This window comes from Artemia sp. Qi Xiang Cuo, chromosome 1 (genome assembly GCF_049724085.1).
Source record: "Artemia sp. Qi Xiang Cuo chromosome 1, ASM4972408v1, whole genome shotgun sequence".
Classification (NCBI taxonomy): Eukaryota; Metazoa; Arthropoda; class Branchiopoda; order Anostraca; family Artemiidae; genus Artemia; species Artemia sp. Qi Xiang Cuo.
Genome location: NC_142794.1, coordinates 44,922,241 through 44,941,525, shown reverse-complemented (window position 1 = coordinate 44,941,525; position 19,285 = coordinate 44,922,241). Strand labels below are relative to the sequence as shown.

Sequence of the window (19,285 nt, the reverse complement as noted above, 5' to 3'; positions counted from 1 at the left end):
TCCCGCTGTCTTCGTGCTCATGGAGAGCAAGTCTGCGCAGCTTTACAACGACGTCTTCAGCGAGCTGATCCTACAGGCTGCGATGAAAGGAGTGACACTTCGCCCGACGACCGTCGTCTCTGATTTTGAGACCGGTCTGCTGACATCCGTGAAGCAAGTTTTTCCGGCCGCCAAGCACCGTGGGTGTTACTTCCACTTTTGCCAAGCAGTAATCAGAAACTTGGGGCGTCACTCAGTCCGTGAGCTGTACATGACCGATGCAGACTTCAACCTCTACGTTCGAAAGCTTCTGGCTCTGGCGTTCCTACCTCCAGCGATCGTCAGAATCAATTCTGGTCCAATCATTTCTCACATCGTTCGTACCTGGCCTTCGGCTCGTCCGTTTGTCACTTACTTCAGCCGTCAGTGGTTCGACCAATGTCCTCCTCATTTCTGGTCAGTCTACGGCATCCAGCGAAGGACAAACAACGACCTCGAATCATGGCACATGCGGTTTAACCGAAGAGTCGGTCGCTACCACCCGAACTTGTGGCAGTTTATCTCTTTCCTGAAGGAAGAACAAGCAGTCGTCGATTCTGCAAGGACACAGCTACTCCAGGGTCATGTCATCCATCGGACGAACAAGAAGTATGCAAGGCTGAACGAACGACTCGAAAAGCTGTCGACGGAGTACAGGGCTGGAACTCGAACAGCAGACGAGCTTCTCTTGGGTGTCGCACATAACATTTCGCCGGATGTGTGATATTAGCAGTTTTTGTTTGTATTTTTACCAATATATTAATTTGAATTATCCGTTTTTGGCACGATTTTTGGGTGATTTCGTTCCATTTCTAAACGATCGTTGTGAAATAACTCTAAAAAAAGAGCCGAATATTTCGACTTGACGAGCAAGCCTTCTTCAGCGGCAATCAGTTCTTACCCTATGAACGTGCGTAAAATCTTCACTTATATTCTTCACAAGCTTAACAAACGTTTAGCTTCTTAACTCTCAGTACAGAGTTATTTCACAACCATTGACCCAATAAAATCCTCAGTTTTGTTCGTTGTCTTCGTGGCAATAAATATTTGTACAGGTCAATGTGGCAGCAAACCACGCTTCATCCACCGCAAAATCACAATTTTGGGTTTGGCGCTCAAATGGTACTCCGTGGCGCTCAAATGGGAACAAAATTCCGTGGCGCTCAAATGGAACAAAATTCCGTGGCGCTCAAATGGGAAAGCGCTCAAATGGGAACACCCCTTTTCTAGTCTATTAAAACCACAATTAGAAACAAAATTTCCGTTGAAAAAAAAAAAAAAAAAAAAAAATAATAATACTGAACCCATCAAGGATACAGCCAATGAAGTTGGGATTCATGATTGCCATCAAACTCAAATATAAAAAGCAAAAAAGATTACGGATACAGAAGCTTGGTAACAAAGAAGCGTGTTTGTTCCCAGGAGTTTGCCATATATGAATAGTTCCTTTTTCACCAGTCACCGCGTGAATTTTGAATTATTAAATTTCATTGAGTTACTCAATGGAAAAATAAAATAAGTTTATTTATAGTAAATATACGTTTCTAAGACCAAACTGGCTATACGTGACGGTTGATGTTTTTATATTCTTTTGTTCTTGTCAAACTTATTTAAAGTAACTTTGGGAAAGAAAACTGCTACGTGAGACTAAAAGCATTGGTTGCACCTGACGCAACATATTAAAAAAATATGATCACAGAAAACAAAACCCAGAAAACAGAGAAAAAACATGCTATCCCGATCAGTCCTCTGTCACTAATCAATCAGGTAAAAATCGCTCTGACTATCACTTGAAAGCAAATACTAGCAAATAAAGCTCTTTTATACACTAAATTACATTAGTATGCAGACAGATCCTCGGCAAACTGCCCTGTCACATAACAAGAATTAATTAGTTTCAACACATGATTCATTGTAGCGCGTGTATAGGTAAACACATCCTTCGTAGGTTGCAAGTACAATAGCGGTATTAGGGATTTGTCTTATTAAATGAGTTCCAAGACCTCTGTATAGACCTCGGTAGCCATCTTCCCGGTATACATTTATAAGACAGTTAATGAACCCACTATGGCGGCTTCCTTCTTCACGAAGTCGGGTCCGGGCAACTTCTGTAAAAAAAGAGGTCATTTGATAAAACAATTGCAAATAATGTAAGAGGTGGGTTATTCATGTGGGAGTAGCTTTCTTAACGGAAGGGATTTCTCAGTCCCCTAGGGGATGGACTTTAAGTAGGTGTGCTCATGCATGGGACAATGAAGGTAATATAAGAAGAGGGTGAATTAAAAATCGAAAAAAAAATATCGTCTTGATAACCTTCAGTACATGCGATAACTCCGAAAGACTGAAACAGCCTTTTTTAAAAAAAAGCAAAAGTATTTCTAGCAATTTTCTTTGGATGTCGAACAAAATAATATACCACAATATCTATTTCGCTGACAGGATGAACTCATCTTAAATATTTGGAGGTTCAGTTTCAAACAGCAAAACAGAAACTCCCACAATTCTAAAGGAGAAATCCTTAAATACCATAGACAAAGAGAAGAGGTTAACGTTTCTAAAAAAAAGAAAAAATTGCTTTGATATTGTTTAGTTTCAGCGAACTTCATACTATATTAAATAAGCTTTGGTAAATCAACATCGAAATATACAAATATCACCATGATCTCGAAATATGTCCATACTTATACGTTTTCTTCTTGATCCCAAAAGTTTGGATATTGCAGTATTTAGTCAAGAGGCAATATATATAATATATCTTGATTTTAACATTTTCCACTCGATTTTACGTTTTACAAAATTTCAAGAGGATTTTCTTTTTTTACTTCTATTCTAAATTTTCCTCACATTTTTCATATATTCGGTATTTTCCAAGCGGTGCTCTCCCCCGCCCCCTCCCCACCCCGGAACATATTTTTTCACTTTCCGAGATCTGTTGTGGAATTTTTTTTTTAAAAAAAAGGTCGATTTTCATTGAAACCTTTCCTTTCGCTTAGTCATTGAGTATCCAGCTATATTGCTGACTTTCGGCTGAAACTGTATATGTTGAGTCAAGTTTTTTTCTTGGTACTGTTTCCTTTTATAACGTTTTCTTGTTGATTTGTCATCGCCAGTATTCGGCCTCTTCAGCCTTCATTTAAATCCTACAAGAATTTAACACGAATCTAAACTTGTGTTTACGAATAAGTAAATACACTAATTGCATGAATATACATAAAGAAAAGTGTAGGCCAGCTATGATTATGCGTGCTAAAAATAGAATAGCAAAAGATAGTTACACTATTTGACATTCTCTGAGATTTTCAATTGTTTTGCAACTATACCAACCGATTTGAAAATCGATGGTGCTATTTATAACATTCTAGCGTCAAAATTTGGAATACGAGCAGGAGAGAAAAAGTAATTCTTTTACTGAAAAACATTTTGAAATAAATAAACGACGGAAATTCAAAAAGAAGCATCCAGCAACAGAGAGTTAAGGGCTGTGTTGGTTGAACAGTTTGCACACATGGGCAACCATAAGCTGAATTTTAGGGGAAGGGGGGGGACTTTCCTGGTCTAATCGATAATTCCAATGCTGTGTAACAGAAATCAAAAAACAAAATATAAAACTATAAGGCAGCGTCTTTCAGCCAGGGGGGAGGGCAGCCACCCCATGCCCCCCCCCTTTATGGGCACCCATGTGTGTGCACTACTTTGTGAATTAAAAGTGTAATGAGCTCCGAGTACATATGAAAATTTACCATGAGGGTAGGCTACACATGAAGCAATAGTTTTAGAAGTTGCTCCAGCTCCCATATACTCCAGAAAGCGTACTAAAGACTTCTTTGGACACGATGATTGCTCTACATCCACCCACTCGTCTTCTTCGAAGTGAGATACAGGAGAATCCATTTGGACCTTGTAGTTATCCAATCTCTTCTTTATCGATTCGTATATAACAAAATGAAGGGCTGTTTCGCATATTCCAAAATAGGATGCCGTGATTCCACGATAGAAACCAGGGATTCCCTAAAAGAAGAATTGCCGTTCTAAACTGATTTGGTTGCTCATCTTCAGCAGAACAAACGCAAGTTGAGTTAAAGTTTGTAGGAAGCAAAAAGTATTCATGGAAAGACAGTTAATTTTTTTTTTTTTAATACAAGAAATGTTTTCAATACACTAACACACAAAAATTCTTCTGTTAAATTTGAACTTAAAATAAAATAGAAAAAAACCCATTGATTGATACACAATTTACTTTTGTTGAGAAACTTTATGTTAAGTTTCTGTAATCTCAAAAAAAGATCTCGGTAGCATGGTAATTCAATCCAAAAAAGCTAGCTTGGTTTTTCAACCAATCGCGATGGTGATTTTAGTCTAATCACAAGTGCAATCATAAAAAAAAGACTGACCAAAACTATTTTCTGAACAGAAAGTAAGGGAGTTATCACTCGTTATTTTATGCAAATCATGAAACACTTAGGGAAAAACCCAAATACTAAAATCATTTGCGGATTTCTTCTCCTTTTTAAAATTCTTGTGAAATATCTAGTGCCCTTTTTATGAGCGACATTATTGTCGGGCAACCCGTACCTTCTCCCCTCAACTACACCCATCATTTCCCAAAACACATCCAATCATAATTTCGAGACAGCCATTTTCTTCAGCATAGTTGAAAGGTCCTGTAATTACGTATTTGGGGATTTTACCCCTAACCCCTCAGGGCAAGGGCTATAATTTAGGTAATTTGTCCATTACTTATATATAGTACATGTTATTGAGAAATGTGGGTGTGCTTGAACGTTTATTTTTCAAAAAGACGAAGGGCATTCAGGTGAGCCTTTCTGAGAATGTGAACTCAATCAGAACATGCTATTTACCGTTGCAACCGTTATTTACCGTTGCAACGGTAAATAACGGTATATATTTTACCGTTGCAACACAGTATAAAAAATTTAAATTAAATTTATATTCCCACTGCTAAAACAGAATCCAGAGTAGGTTTCCGATAAATATAATTTGCGTAAGTAGATGTTATCAGCGTCACCTTAAAATAGCCTGTCAAAACGAGGTTTCCGAATCTGTCCAAAATTCAAAGGTTAGATTTCATGTTATTTTTGCATCTCTCTGAAAAACTATCAGAGAAATAAAATGAAACAATATTTTGAAGACCTTTATAATAATAGCTTGCACTAAGCGTCGATAATAGTTTAATGTAAAATACTTATGAAAGCCGAAGGAAATCATGATTAGCCATGAAAGGCTTTTCTTATAGGTCTAAATACTGCTTAAATATCCTTAAGGCTAAATACTTCTTTTTAAAATAAATCTCGTAAAAATTGCAATATAATTGAAATACGGGAACAAACACATGAGAAGGGTCTTTTGGACTTTTCTTCTAAAGTGCCATTCACACGGTGTGTTTAGCTAGAGATCGACTTCTAACCATCATCACTCTGGACCAATCAGGCTTAGTTATGAAAGAAGGGGCAAATTATGATTGGTAGGTTATCATTATGCCTAAACAAGGATGTCTAGATGTGAATTGGGCCTAAACAAGAAAAAAAAAACGAAATAGAGAATAGAGGGAGAGAAAGAAGAACAAAAAAAAAAAAGGTTGGGTCTAATTTCGGGGAAAAGGTTTCAATACAAGCCTGCACTTCCCACAAAATATTGATCATTTACGAAAACAAACCAAGGGAAAAAGATTACCAATACTAGACTTAACTCAGAATGAAGTTAATTTCCTGCTAGTCACCGCGGACATCTAGATCTCACACGCAAATGAACGCTAAAGTTCAGACAAATCTTATTATGAATGGGTCCGGCGCTAACAAAATCTTTGTGACTGATATCACTAGGCCCGTTTTTTAGCACTAAGATCTTACATCTTTCTGCAAAGATTATCGCTTTTTAACTCATCTTTGTTCTAAGATCTTACAGCTCACTGATGTTAGCAAAAAGTGGGAAGACCGCCACTGTTCTGCCATATAGAACAATGACGAGAGAACTTTGATAATCTACTCATCATTGTTCTCAGTCCGCTGATCAGAGCAGAATGATGAAAGACGTTTGCACAAAAACGACCAAAGATGTAAGATCTTAGTTCAAAGATTTCACTTTTAAGCTTTTTCTGACAAAAGATGTAAGATCTTAGCACATTGATGAGTGAAAAACGGCCCTATTGTGAATAAGCCTTTATTCCCTCTATAAAATGTCTCAAGAACTAAAGTAATCCAGTTATAATCTTGGTATCTTTTACTTTGTATCTTTTATATACCTAGTCCATCTTATTTAGAAATTCAAACATAAACACAATGGTTCATAAGCGAAGGAATAAATTGTGCAAATACTTATACGGTACTTGGTAAATAAAACATTAACCTAACTGACAAAGTTGGTATCTACTAACGAATTCAGTTCTCTTAAAATTATACTTAGACATCATAATCGAATGTCTGACGGTCTCTGACAATTTTATAGTAGATGTATAAAAATTAAAACAATTATTATTTAGTTTTGCAACACAATGCACAAATTATTTTTCATAAGATACATATAGGGAGGAGAGTCAATAAAATGTTCAAGGGAACCCTGCACCCTATCTTTAAAGGCATTGTGGCCCAATTTATGTCTTTTAACATGATTAACCAAGGATCTCGAGTCCAAAATTTCAAGTTTTCATGGAAAGAGGGTCTCTCAGACACAACTTGCAAGGGGTTCTCTGGTTCCCTTTTCGAAGTGGCAGTTCTAAGCCTGGGAAGGGTGGCAGATACACTCCCCCTCCAGTTTTCCTGACATCTGACATTAAATCCCTTTATTTTTTTATTTTTAAACTCCTATTAAAGTACTTAATTGGCTAAAAATTGTCGCGATTGTAGTTTTAGTATACCTTGCCCCCCCCCCACACACACACAGTTTGGGAGGCCTAAGACCGTTACTGCCTTTTCGTGTAGGTTCAGTCTAGAGGTTTGCTGGTTTCAGTAAGTACCTCTCGCTTGTGTCTTAAATTATATTTCTCAGTCATAAGCTGTTCCAAGCGCAAAAATAAGATGAATAAGAAAGAACAAGATTAAGAAAAACCTTTACATCTGCATCTTATAGTATCCAACTTTCGTTTCTTAAAAGCAAAGTAAATCAGAGAAACAGCATTAATAAGTCAGCCTTTGGATAATCTCTTTACCTATATTTTTCTCACGGTCCGAGAAAGCCAATTCGGAGACAACACAGGGCATGTTTCTTGGTAGTAGAACGAACAGGACACACGATAGCCTGTAAAATATCACTTACTATGCCGCCAACATTTTTCACACGTACATTTAACTGAAGTTTATAACAAGAGTTAAATCCTAGTAATCTAACTTCAAAATAATTAAAATAATAATGGTCAAATAGACTCATGAAAAAAAGAAGAGAAACACCATGGCCTCATTAAAGCTTTTATTTAACTTCATCTGAATAGGGTATCTAATCTTAAAAGAAAATAGAAACATATCTAAAAATACGGCATTCATCCTATGCGAGTAGCTATGGCTATTGGTTGTTTGCGAAGGGTTAAGCTTGGTCGCAGAATGAAGTTTTAAAAGCGGGATTTGTTAGAAAGTATACATCTCTAGGCCTACATTAGGAGATAATAGAAAAGAATAATTTGCCGCTTTAAAAGATTTAACTTTCGGGACAGAAAATTAATCTATTCTAAAGAGTAAAACAAAGTATTAAAAAATTATTTATCTTTAGATATACTGAAAAAAACCTTTGAATAGGAAAAGAACAACAGATACAATTCTGTCAAAACTGAAAAGTAAGAAATGTCACACAACCAGGGTTGCCACCACGATCAGTTCCTAAAGTGCTAAAATTCCCAAGATTTGCGTGCTACACCCCGGTTTTCGGTGCTAGAGCCCAAAAATTTTAAGCATGTCACCGCGACACTCGCTTGGTCCGTTCAAGTGTACTTGGATTAGTTTAAGGTCAAATTTTTAATCTTTTTATGTCTGGTTATTTCAAACTTAGCGCCAATCTTTCTAAACGAACACGGCAAAAGGCGGTACTGATTATATCAAACTTTGCGCCAATCTTTCGAAACAAATACGGCAAAAAGGCGGTCCGCGCTTTTGTTTGTTCGCCTGACTTTTTTTCAAAATCCTCATTATTTCATCCAAGACAAAAAGAAAAAAACTGTAGCATGAAATTACTACAATTTGGTCATTCAATGTAGCACGTGCTACACATAATGAAATAGTGCTAAAATAGCACTTTCGTGCTACAAGTAGCAACCCTGCACATAACATCGATCTGAAAAATGTTTGAAACTATACCACTAATGAACTTTTGGTTGTACTGCCAAAAGGAGTATCTAAGGGTAAGCAAAAACGCGATACCAATTCTAGCTTTTTCTGTCACCCCTTATACGTGTGAAGCTGCATTCTTGTTCTTGGTGCCCTCAATAGAGGGGGGGGGGGGCAATTTTTTCAATGAAAATTCCGAAAAACGAATTTCAGAAAATATAAGGGGAATAAAAATCTGAAGGGCAAAGAACCCTCTCTGTCCCACAAAATCGCAAGATTTGTATTTAAAACAAAATCTGTTTTGTATACAAATGTTGTGTTTCTTGAAGTGGGTAACGAAAAATTTTGAGGCATAATGCCGGGTCACAGTGAAAACTCTGGGAGATGCCAATCTGTTACTATAATAATTTTGTATGCAAGTCTAACGCTTGGGTATATAAATAACGAGTCTCCAATAAATCATTCCAAATTCCTTTTATTTTAACCGCGAAGCCAAGTTTTTTTTAAACCATATCACGCTTTTAAATCATGGACAATGATTTTTTTCTCATTTTTTTTTAGTTTACTTTGTGAATGCTGCGTAGTTGGAAACTAAGATAACGGCTTAATCAATTCAGTGAAACGTGAATACAATTGACGCTTCTAAACCAATACTTTCTCGGAAGTGGCTATGGATCTCAGCAAGTACTAAAAAAACGATAGCACCAGCGGGAATTTCCCTCTTAAGAACTAGCCTGAACTTAGTTTACTAAAATAAAATGATAGACAAATAAAACTTAAATATTGCAATAGTTCATGACATTTTTTTTCCAAAAATCGATAAGCCTACAAAAAAAAAAAAAAAAATCTGTTCAAAGTTAAAACCCTTAGGAAATTTTACTATTTAAACATGTCTTTATTCCCTGGTGGCATTTGCTTTTCAAAAATTTTCATATCAGTTGATAGAAAATCAAGAAGTGAAACCAACATATTCTATTCACTTTTGGAAGCACATAAGTATTGTCAGTTTGAAGCCTTTGAAAATATCTTCCGAAAATTCTCGTCAGTAACAGAAGATAACTCGAAAATTTTAGTTTTAGTTTTTGATTCTCAATCGATTGGTATGCACATTAAAAAAAGCCCTTCAGTTCTGTCAATAATTACTTAAGTAAGTTATTTACAATGCTTTTTATATTTAATTTTTACTTAATATTTTGTTTAAATAGTTTATATGAAGGTACTGTAAGACGGTTCTAGGCGTTTACCTCCCCCCCCCCCAAGAAAATACATCCCCGCTGAGGAAATTATTCCCAAAATGTTCTTTCCACTAAAAATTCCGAATGTTTCCCAATAACAAATACTATCTGTAAGGAACGGACAAACTACAAAACTTAAAAATGCACTTCAACTTCTACAATGGGGTTGTCTGATTGTTTTGTAGTTAGGGAGGGAGGAGATACCTCAAAGGGTGCATTTTGATGCCAAAACATCCCAGCTCTCGTTGAGCCATCAGATAAATACAGAATTAGTTCTAAGGGAGAGATGACAGGAGGATGGAGGAAGAAATTGTTTGACAATCCCCAGGCATATCCCTATCTCCGACGCAAAATAGACGAAGCTAGATGGTTCTTCTAAGATTTACGGAAATGTAGGCGCCGACTATTAGTTTTCTATTATTTATTCGGATCTCTTCTCCAAGATCTACAAGTTATGGCAAAACTACCCAATAAGTCACAAATAGTTCGTCCACAAAAACAAAAATTACAATGAACGAGATAGGGTGATTCTATAAGGTATCATATGATCTCAATATACACTTGTATCGACATTTTGACTGACGAATTCAGACGATTCGAACTGGACTTATTAGGAGTTTCAGAAGCTCTTATGCCAGGGGTAGGAAGCATGAAATTAGGTGATATAGAATTCGTTTACTCTGACTGGAAAGATGGGGTACACAGAGAAAAAGTAGAGCTATTGGTACGTGGGATGGCTACCTTGCCTGATTGAGACTAAGGAAGTGATAATAACTGGAGAATGCTTGTCGTTGATTTTATGACTAGCAAGTTCATAACATTAGTTCTTTTTGTGGCCGCCCCTGCAGAACCAGTTTGCGGGGAAACAGATGACTCGGGTTAATTTCTCTTACAGCTACAAGAATAAATAGACAGGATCCCTGGCAGAAATATGATGTTTTTATTAGGGGATTTTAATGCCCAGGTCTGTATAAATAGGGATAGATTGTATCCTAGCCTATGTAAATTTGGTGTAGGAAAAGAAAACAGTAATGGATACAGACTTTTGCAATTTTGTAGGTATAACAATCTAGTTATAACCAATACGGTGTTTGGTCATAAAATGGCTCATAAGTTAACATGGTATTCACGTGATGATTATGCAAACCTTATTGATTATGTTTTTGTGACACAAAGAATGGCATAATTAATGCAGGGCATTTGGGTATGTAGGAATGCCGTAGTTGGTGCTAAAAACAAGGATCACCATCTAGTAGAGTAGAGGTTTTATTCAAAGCTGATGCTCCGGAATTGTAACTATCTTTCGAGAAGTTATAATGTTGGAAACCTCCAGGATGAGAATTTGAGAAAAACTTTCCAGGAACAGTTGAATACTAAACTTGAGAGTTTAAAATTTGATAATGTGGAAGATGGTTGGAATGATTTTAGAAAAATAATTTGTGAAGTTGCTGAAGGTGTCTTAGGGAAGAAAGCTAGAACTGCAGCTAAGAATGTTAGTGAAAAATCTTTATGTTTAATAGAAAGGAGAAAGGACTTGTACAAGAATTATATGAGTGATAGATCATATGAAAACAAAAGGAATATAAGGAAAGTGGAAAAAACATTAAAATATGAAGTAAGGAGGTGTGAATTGGAGGCCATGGATAAAATTGCCGAGGAGCTGGAAGATGCAGTTCGACGGCATAATAGTAAAATACTGTAGTGACACTTTAATAAATTAAGAGGGAATAGTCAATCCGGACTTGGCCTAGTTTAAGATAGGAAAGGGGCCACAATTAGCGATAAGGAAAGAACTAAAGAGAGATTGGCCGAACATGTTGAGAATTTGCTAAACCTAGATAGAGTTGCAGGAAATGATATAGAGGAAAATCAAAAAGTTTGTGATACCTTGGATGTGAAAGAAGATTTTTTTTTGTGAGGAATAATTAATGACAGTACTGAGAGGATTAAAAATAATAAGGCCCCAGGTGCTGACAGGGTGGTAACCGAGTTTATTAAATACGGTGGCTCTGAGGTTAGAAATAAGTTACTGAAGATTATGAATATGATTTTTGAAAAAGGGGGAGTACCTAAAGATTTTAGGAAAACCTTAATCAAGCCACTTTAAAAGAAAGGTGATAAAAGTGAGTGTGGTAATTATCGAGGCCTTAGTATGGTCTCTGTAGGTAGTAAATTACTTAGTAATATGATACTTTTTAGACTGAGAGATGCCATAGACAAAGTTTTAAGAGAAGAACAGTGCGGTTTTAGAAAAGGTAGAGGGTGTGTCGACCAAATTTTCACTGAATAAGGCTCCAGGTGATTTATTGTTTTTCCTTTTCCTTATTTCTGTGTGGTGTTTAGTATTTTGCTTGTGATTCTCAGTTTTTGACATTTTATGCTATATTTTGTAGACTAGATAGTGAAATACTCTGTACGGGTTTATTCACTGAATAAAATCATTCATTCATTTAAGGCTCCAGGTGCTGATAGGGTGGTAAATGAGTTTATTAAAGACGGTGGCTCTGAGGTTAGAAATAAGTTACTGAAGATTATGAATATGATTTTTGAAAAAAGGGAAGTACCTAACGATTTTAGGAAAACCTTAATTAAGCCACTTTACAAGAAAGGTGATAAAAGTGAGTGTTGTAATTATCGAGGCATTAGTCTGGTCTCTATACGCAGTAAATTACTTAGCAATATGATACATTTTACACTGAGGGATGCTGCAGACAAAGTTTTGAGAAAAGAATAGTGCGGTTTTAGGAGAGGTAGAGGATGTTTCGACCAAATTTTCACTCTTAGGTTAATAGTTGAGAAGTACCCGAGTTCTCAAACACCTTTGGTCCTCAGTTTTATAGATTATGAGCAAGCGTTCGATTCTGTTGTTAGAAGAGCATTAGTAAAGGTTTTATCCTTGTATGGTATACCAGACAAATACATTAAACTAATTAGTGCTATGTACGAGAATAACACTGCTGCGGTTAAGGTAGGAAATGAGGTTAGCAGCTGGTTTTGTATTAAATCAGGAGTTAAGTACGGTTGTGTTCTATCCCCCTTTATATTGATTATTTTATGAACTTTGTCTTAAGGAGCACAGGAAAGGCAATGGGAGACCACGGAATCAAATGGGGAGCAAAAAGGTCTCCTGGACTTAGATTATGCTGATGATTTAAGCATCCTAGATGAAAGTGTGAGCAAAATGAATGAAGTTTTAGAGGTTTTGCGATTTCAGGGTGCTAGAATAGGTTTAAAAATTAATGTTAAAAAGACTAAGTCACTAAGACTAGGAATAAGTGAAAATGAAAATGTGACGCTGGGTAACGAAAACGCTTATCATGTGGAAAGCTTTATTTAACTTGATTGTGTTATGAGCGATTACGGTGGGAGTAGAGGAAAAATCAACAGTCTAATAGCCTAGGCTCTTGTTGTTTTTTTCACATCACCAAAAAGTTTGGAAGAATATGAATATAAGTTTGCAAACAAAGATCAGAATATTGGAATCTAAAGGGACGACAGTGGTTACATATGGCTCTTAAGCATGGGCGCTCAGAAAAGCGGATGAAGATTTGCTAGATGTTTTCCAGGGAAATTGCTTAAGGATTGTTCTGGGTACCCGGCTGACTGACCGTATTTCAAACAATAGGTTATACGAAAAATGTGGTTCAATACCGCTCTCTAGGGCTATAATGAAAGAAAGGTTGAGGTGGCTAGGGCATGTTGGCTAGGGCACGTGATGACGGATGACAGATTGCCGAAGATTATTCGTTTCGGCCAACCGTCTAGGGCTAAACGGAAAGCAGGTCGTCCTCGTCTGGAGTGGGAGGACGTCATAAAGAAAGATTTAAAGGAACTGGAAACTTCATGGGCGGGTGTAAACAGGGAGGCTTTAAATAGATTGGAATGGAGGAGGAGCGTGCGTAGCCGTGTTGGCCTCAGGCGGCTTGGTGCTGCAGTGAGTTGTTAGAAGTAGTAGTAATATACACTTGCAAAGCAATAATAGAGCCAATTTCTGGGATTGCTTCCATTCCTGTCCACCGAAATCAATCTTATACATTTGCAAAGCAATAGTAGAGCCAATTTCTGGGACTGCTTCCATTCCTGTCCGCCGAAATCAATCTTATACATTTGCAAAGCAATAGTAGAGCCAATTTCTGGGATTGCTTCCATTCCTATCCACCGAAATCAATCTTATACATTTGCAAAGCAATAGAAGAGCCAATTTCGGGGATTGCTTCCATTCCTGTCCACCGAAATCAATCTTATACATTTGCAAAGCAATAGTGGAGCCAATTTCGGGGATTGCTTCCATTCCTGTTCACCGAAATCAATCTTATACATTTGCAAAGCAATAGTGGAGCCAATTTCGGGGATTGCTTCCATTCCTGTTCACCGAAATCAATCTTATACATTTGCAAAGCAATAGTGGAGCCAATTTCTGGGATTGCTTCCATTCCTGTCCACCGAAATCAATCTTATACATTTGCAAAGCAATAGTGGAGCCAATTTCTGGGATTGCTTCCATTCCTGTCCACCGAAATCAATCTTATACATTTGCAAAGCAATAGTAGAGCCAATTTCTGGGATTGCTTCCATTCCTGTCCACCGAAATCAATCTCTACGATGAGTATCTTCAAAAGTAATTTTTTCAGCAGAATGTGTACAGGTATCAAGTTTCACAATAGGTTTATGTAAAACATAGGTATGTATACTATTCTTAGTTTACGATGTATTTGTGCGCACATCGTCAACCAATCTGTTCTTTAAGCGGATGAACGTAGACAAAGTCAGAGAAAATATCGCAGAATCGACAGTTTGGCCCACCAAGGCTTTTCGGTTGACTAAGCTGAATTTCTACCACCTTTACTTTTTTCCCTTTTCGCTCCAAATACTCATAGAAATGTATTTAAAAACTTCAAATACATTTAAAAATTTCACACCTTATCAGAGCCGTTCACAGCAAGATACGTATAAAAATTAAATAAGACTTACAATTAAAAATAAAATAAAGAATTGGTCCTAAGGGAGAGACAAGGGGAGGGCGGAGCAAAGACTTGAAAAACGTATAAAAAATGTGAAATTGATATTTAATCCCTTCTGATTTCTGGTTTTCACTGTTATTATGAAAGTAAAAAAGTAAAATTAAACTCCACAATGAACAAAATTTATTCCGTACAGGAGGGCTGCCCCTTCCTCACTCCATCTCCACCTCATGGTCGCAGAAACTTCGGAGGGTGCTCTTTACATCAGAAATTGAGAATTGTAGTCCTTTTTTTTATACAAGTCAAAAGTGATTAGAGACCAACCAGCCACGGGGGGTAAACGCCGCCTCTTTCTTGCAGTACTTCAGCCCAAGGTCGCCGCTACCTCGCCTCCAAATAGCCGCTAGCCAATAGTAACCTGCTGTAACTATAATTGCTGCAGTAATAGCCCCTAGCCTCCAAACAGCCTTGAAGGCTAGGATAAAATCTTTGAAGATTTTATTTTGAAGTAATGTTAGCTGTGTATGTGTGTTTTTTTTGTTTTTTTTTGGAGGGGGGGAGTAGGGGTACGAATTCCAGTTCCACTTTCACCAATTTCTATTGAAAATCAATGCATATATTAATTTTCGGTGTGTGTTACAGTTGTTCATTCTGGTCGAGAGATTTTATGTGGTGAATGAATTAAAACAATCCAGAACAAACCAGTAAGGCTTCTTCTCATAAGGATGTTAATAAATCTTCAATTTCAGATTTTTTTTTTTTTTAAACAAGGTCTTTGATGTTGCTAAAATAAGAGCCTACCAAAATAAGATTTATCCTTACAAATATTTTATAATATACTGCCTTCTCCATTTGCCCATTTTTTTCTCCTACAAATATTGATATTCCCAGTTATGAAACTACCAAAGCAGCTCTGGGGATATTGTGCAGGAAATCCAACTTACCTCCTCAAAGATCATTTATTAGTATAAACTTTGTACCGAGTGTTTGGAATACAATTCCAAGTGATGTTCGTGAAGCCACATATCTTGCTGCATTAAAGGCTACAGCGAAAAGATTCTTCCTGGCAAAATAGCAAAGAAGAGTAAGCCACTGTTATTTCTCTTTTCTATTTTTTCTGATTTTTTTTTTCAGTATAGATTTTTTTCCTTTTTGTTTATTTGTATCTTCTTTATATTATTGAGAGGATGTACACCTGCTATTCAACAAGTCCGCCAGGACTTGTCCTGGAGGAGAGGCAAGCTATGTTGTAAATATTTTGTTAGTACATGTTTCTCTTTCTGGTCTTCGATCTAAACAGACAAAGTTAAATAAAAACCTTTAAAAGCGAGTCTTATCACCTTAATTTATAGTGACGTGCATTGGGGGAGGGGGGCAGAAAGGGCATGCACCCATTTCCTGAATTTTGAAAAATATCTTACTGGGGGAGAGGATTTCATTGAAAAATGCCTTTTCCTTGGTATTTTCATTGAGAAAAAAGATAAATTCCCCCTCAATTTAAAAATTATATTTTACCCCACCCCCAAATTTTTGTGAATTAACACCACTGTGACTTTACAGCATTCTCAAAGCACACATGAAGGAAAAATTATAGGTAGCCTATATTTCACTTGTGAAACACCATTCATAATTCAAAGTCTAGAGAACCTGAGGAAAAACTAGAGGCTGAAAATTCTCAAGTAGCTGCTTTCTAAACTTAGGAGTTGCTCCAGGATTTTTTTTATTGATCTTGAAAAGAGGAGAGTTTAAGAGGAAAATGCCCTTTCCCATCATCAACAAAAAAATTACATTTCCAACTTGATTAGATTTAGTGAAATATTAATATATCCAGCAACTTTGAAATAAGAAGCAAAAAAAGCTTTTAAGAACTCAGATAAAACCATGAAGGATTTGTAAAGTATGAAAAAATGTACTTTTTATACAGACACTGCCTTGTTCCTACAATGGGATTTTAACGACTCTTCAGGCTGGATGCAATGTATCGTGCTTAGAATGATTCCATGTGCAAAAATGGCAGGTTGGGCCAGTACAAAATAACCTATCAAGTTTATAAAAATATTATTGTATAAGAAATGGAATAGTAAATATTATAATTGCGTTCAGACCTACTGCGTGATTTTTTTTATTCTCTTTCTTTCTAAACTAATTTCTTTGTTCAGCATTTACCCACACAAATAACGCGATGTGACTGTGTTTCGCCAAAAAAAATAAGACGAACCCTTAAATCCAAATAAAATTATAAATAGATTACAGAAAATAGCCCTTGGTATCATACCTGTGGCCGAGAACTTTACCAACTTCTTAATCCACTATCTATCTACTCCTCCCTAGTATACCCTGGGAAAATTTCCTCCCTCAGACCGTTTAATTCCTAACAAAAACCACAGAAATGAATTAAATCATCCTCCCCATCTCCACACATTGGGCAAAAGAACATTCTTTTCGATTTTGAGTAAGCATCATGCAACTAAAAGTAATATGATCAGCCTTACTGTATTGAAGCCCCTGAAACTCAAGATTTTTGTTTTTAATTTTTACTATTCAATCAAAAATATGATCATTAAATTACCAAACAACTTCAACTTCAAACACCAAACACCAAATCACCAAACAACTTCAACCAAACACCAAACAACTTCAGAATGTATTTTGATCTAGGTATGGCTGTATGCCTGCAGCGTGGACTATATCCATTCAAAGAATATATTAATATGAGTTGAACTCGTAGAAAAATGAACCGAGAAAACAAGGTTAGGAGAGAAAAAACCCTACAGACATACCTTTTCGTAGTACACTTTTTTAATACAATCCGCCACGGATTTATACTTCCCTTTATCAAGCTGAAGTCGGGTTTTAATAAACCATATCGGGTTGGTAAGTGTCGACGACATAAATCCTGTCAAATAAAATATTCCATTAACAACAATTACAACCTTTAACAGCACTGGCGTATTGGAGGAAGCAAAATAAAAAAAGAAACAAACAAGCAAACGGAACCAGGCACTTAATAAGGGAGGAAGGGCTTCCACACCTCCTGAAATACCAATTTTCTTTGTGATTTGTAAAATAATTTATTGTCGCCCGTTGTTAATTCTATTCTCCATTAAATAGTCTTGCGTTCGTGCCTATTGACAAGCCACTAAAATGGGACCTCTTACCTCGTCCTGTTTTTGGGTTTTATCTTCCTATATAAAGACCAACTTCAGGTGGTTCGCGGAATAACCCCCCTACAAAATATGATTACAAGCAAACACACAAAAAAAATACTTGGGTACAGACACGTATCCAGATTTGTTAAGGGAGGGGGGGGGAAAATAAAAATAACTTTTATATAAAATTTGCAATTCATAATTTGTATAATTTGCCAAGAAATTCGGGAAAATTTAGTACTTTCGGGGCCCAGGCCCTTAGCTCCCCCCTGCGTATGCACCTGCTTGAATGGGTTTTATAGGTTCCATAAATTTTTAATTCTGTTGTACTAAATTGAAAATGATTAGCCCAAGTCCTTTAAAAAAATAATAACTGTTCTTGGCACCCAGGCCTTCGTGCTCTATACAGGCAATAAAAATAATAGTAAATACTGAAGTGACACACTCATTGTCCCTGAATAGCTGATGCACCTACCACTTACTACCTCACTGGGGGCCAGTTTGATCCATTTTTAGTTACATTTTTTTCTTCAAAATTTAATAAAGGAAAAAAAAAACCTATTTGCAATTCATAATTTGTATTATGTGCCAAGAAATTCGGGAAAATTTAGTATTTTCGGGGCCCAGGCCCGTAGCCCCCCCCTGTGTATGGGCCAGCTTGAATGGGTTTTATAGGTTCCATAAATTTTTAATTTTATTGTACTAAATTGAAAATGATTAGCCCCAGTCCTTTATAAAACAAGAATAACTGTCCTTGGCACCCAGGCCTTCGTGCTCTATACAGGCAATAAAAAAAAGTGAATACTAAAGTGACACACTCATTGTCCCTATATAGCTGATGCAATTATCACTTACCACCTCACTGGGGGCCAGTTTGATCCATTTTTAGCTACATTTTTTCAAAATTTAATGAAGGAGAAAAAACCTTGATCGTAAAAGAAAAGGCCAAGTACTCAAAGTAGGCAAGTACGCGGGGGAGAGGATAGGGACGTGTCTTCTAAAAATCCCAAATTTTTCCGAATATCTGAACCCTTCTCATTCAGACGATCAAATAATCTTTTTTCACTACCCCCCCCCCCCAAAAAATCAAGGACTTTCTTGACTCTAAGGATTGGGGTAAGGAGGAAAGACCTAAAAAAATGACTATACATACACATATTGTCCTAACAGACAGATACTAGGGAAAGACACATCAGTTTGTTATTTGGCATATAGTTCAATATGAACCGGTTTAAAAAAAAGCATGCTAAAACAGCATGGACAATTACGAAATCACATTTTCTTTGATCATTACAAAGAAAAAGAGCATGCGCAGAGCAGAAAAAAAAACCTTTTTATGTTCAAATAAAAATAGACGACTAAAATATTGCATCGAGACTAACGTCATTTTAGCAAAGATATAGGTCCTTTCTAAGCTTTAGAAAAGGACATTTTTTTAACAAATAAAAGGATGGAATGATTTTGAGCAGCAGCCCTAACTTATAGCTCCCCCTTCTCTGCGAAATGATGTGCCTCTGAAAAAAAATAACGCATTATGGAGGTGCAAAGGTGAAAAATGCATGGAAAAGACTGAAAACAATATTTCCCCTGTCAAATTAAGGTGCTTTACCAGGGTTGGTATGAAGAAAAGCAGAACTATCGACAGGAGGAGTCTT

General features: G+C 36.6%; 1 protein-coding gene across 1 annotated transcript in view; it reads right to left on the bottom strand.

Moving 5' to 3' along the window:
- Nucleotides 1-337: 337 nt before the first annotated feature.
- Rim2 (replication in mitochondria 2) overlaps nucleotides 338-19,285 on the bottom strand; it is an 80,967-nt gene continuing 62,019 nt past the window's right edge. Inside the window, exons 4-6 of the mRNA XM_089107391.1 lie at nucleotides 17,262-17,377; nucleotides 3,759-4,026; nucleotides 338-2,126 (exon numbers count right to left, since the gene is read on the bottom strand). Coding sequence (XP_088963517.1) covers nucleotides 1,906-2,126; nucleotides 3,759-4,026; nucleotides 17,262-17,377 — 605 coding nt within the window. The 3' untranslated portion in view covers nucleotides 338-1,905. The remainder of the gene's footprint in view (nucleotides 2,127-3,758; nucleotides 4,027-17,261; nucleotides 17,378-19,285) is intronic.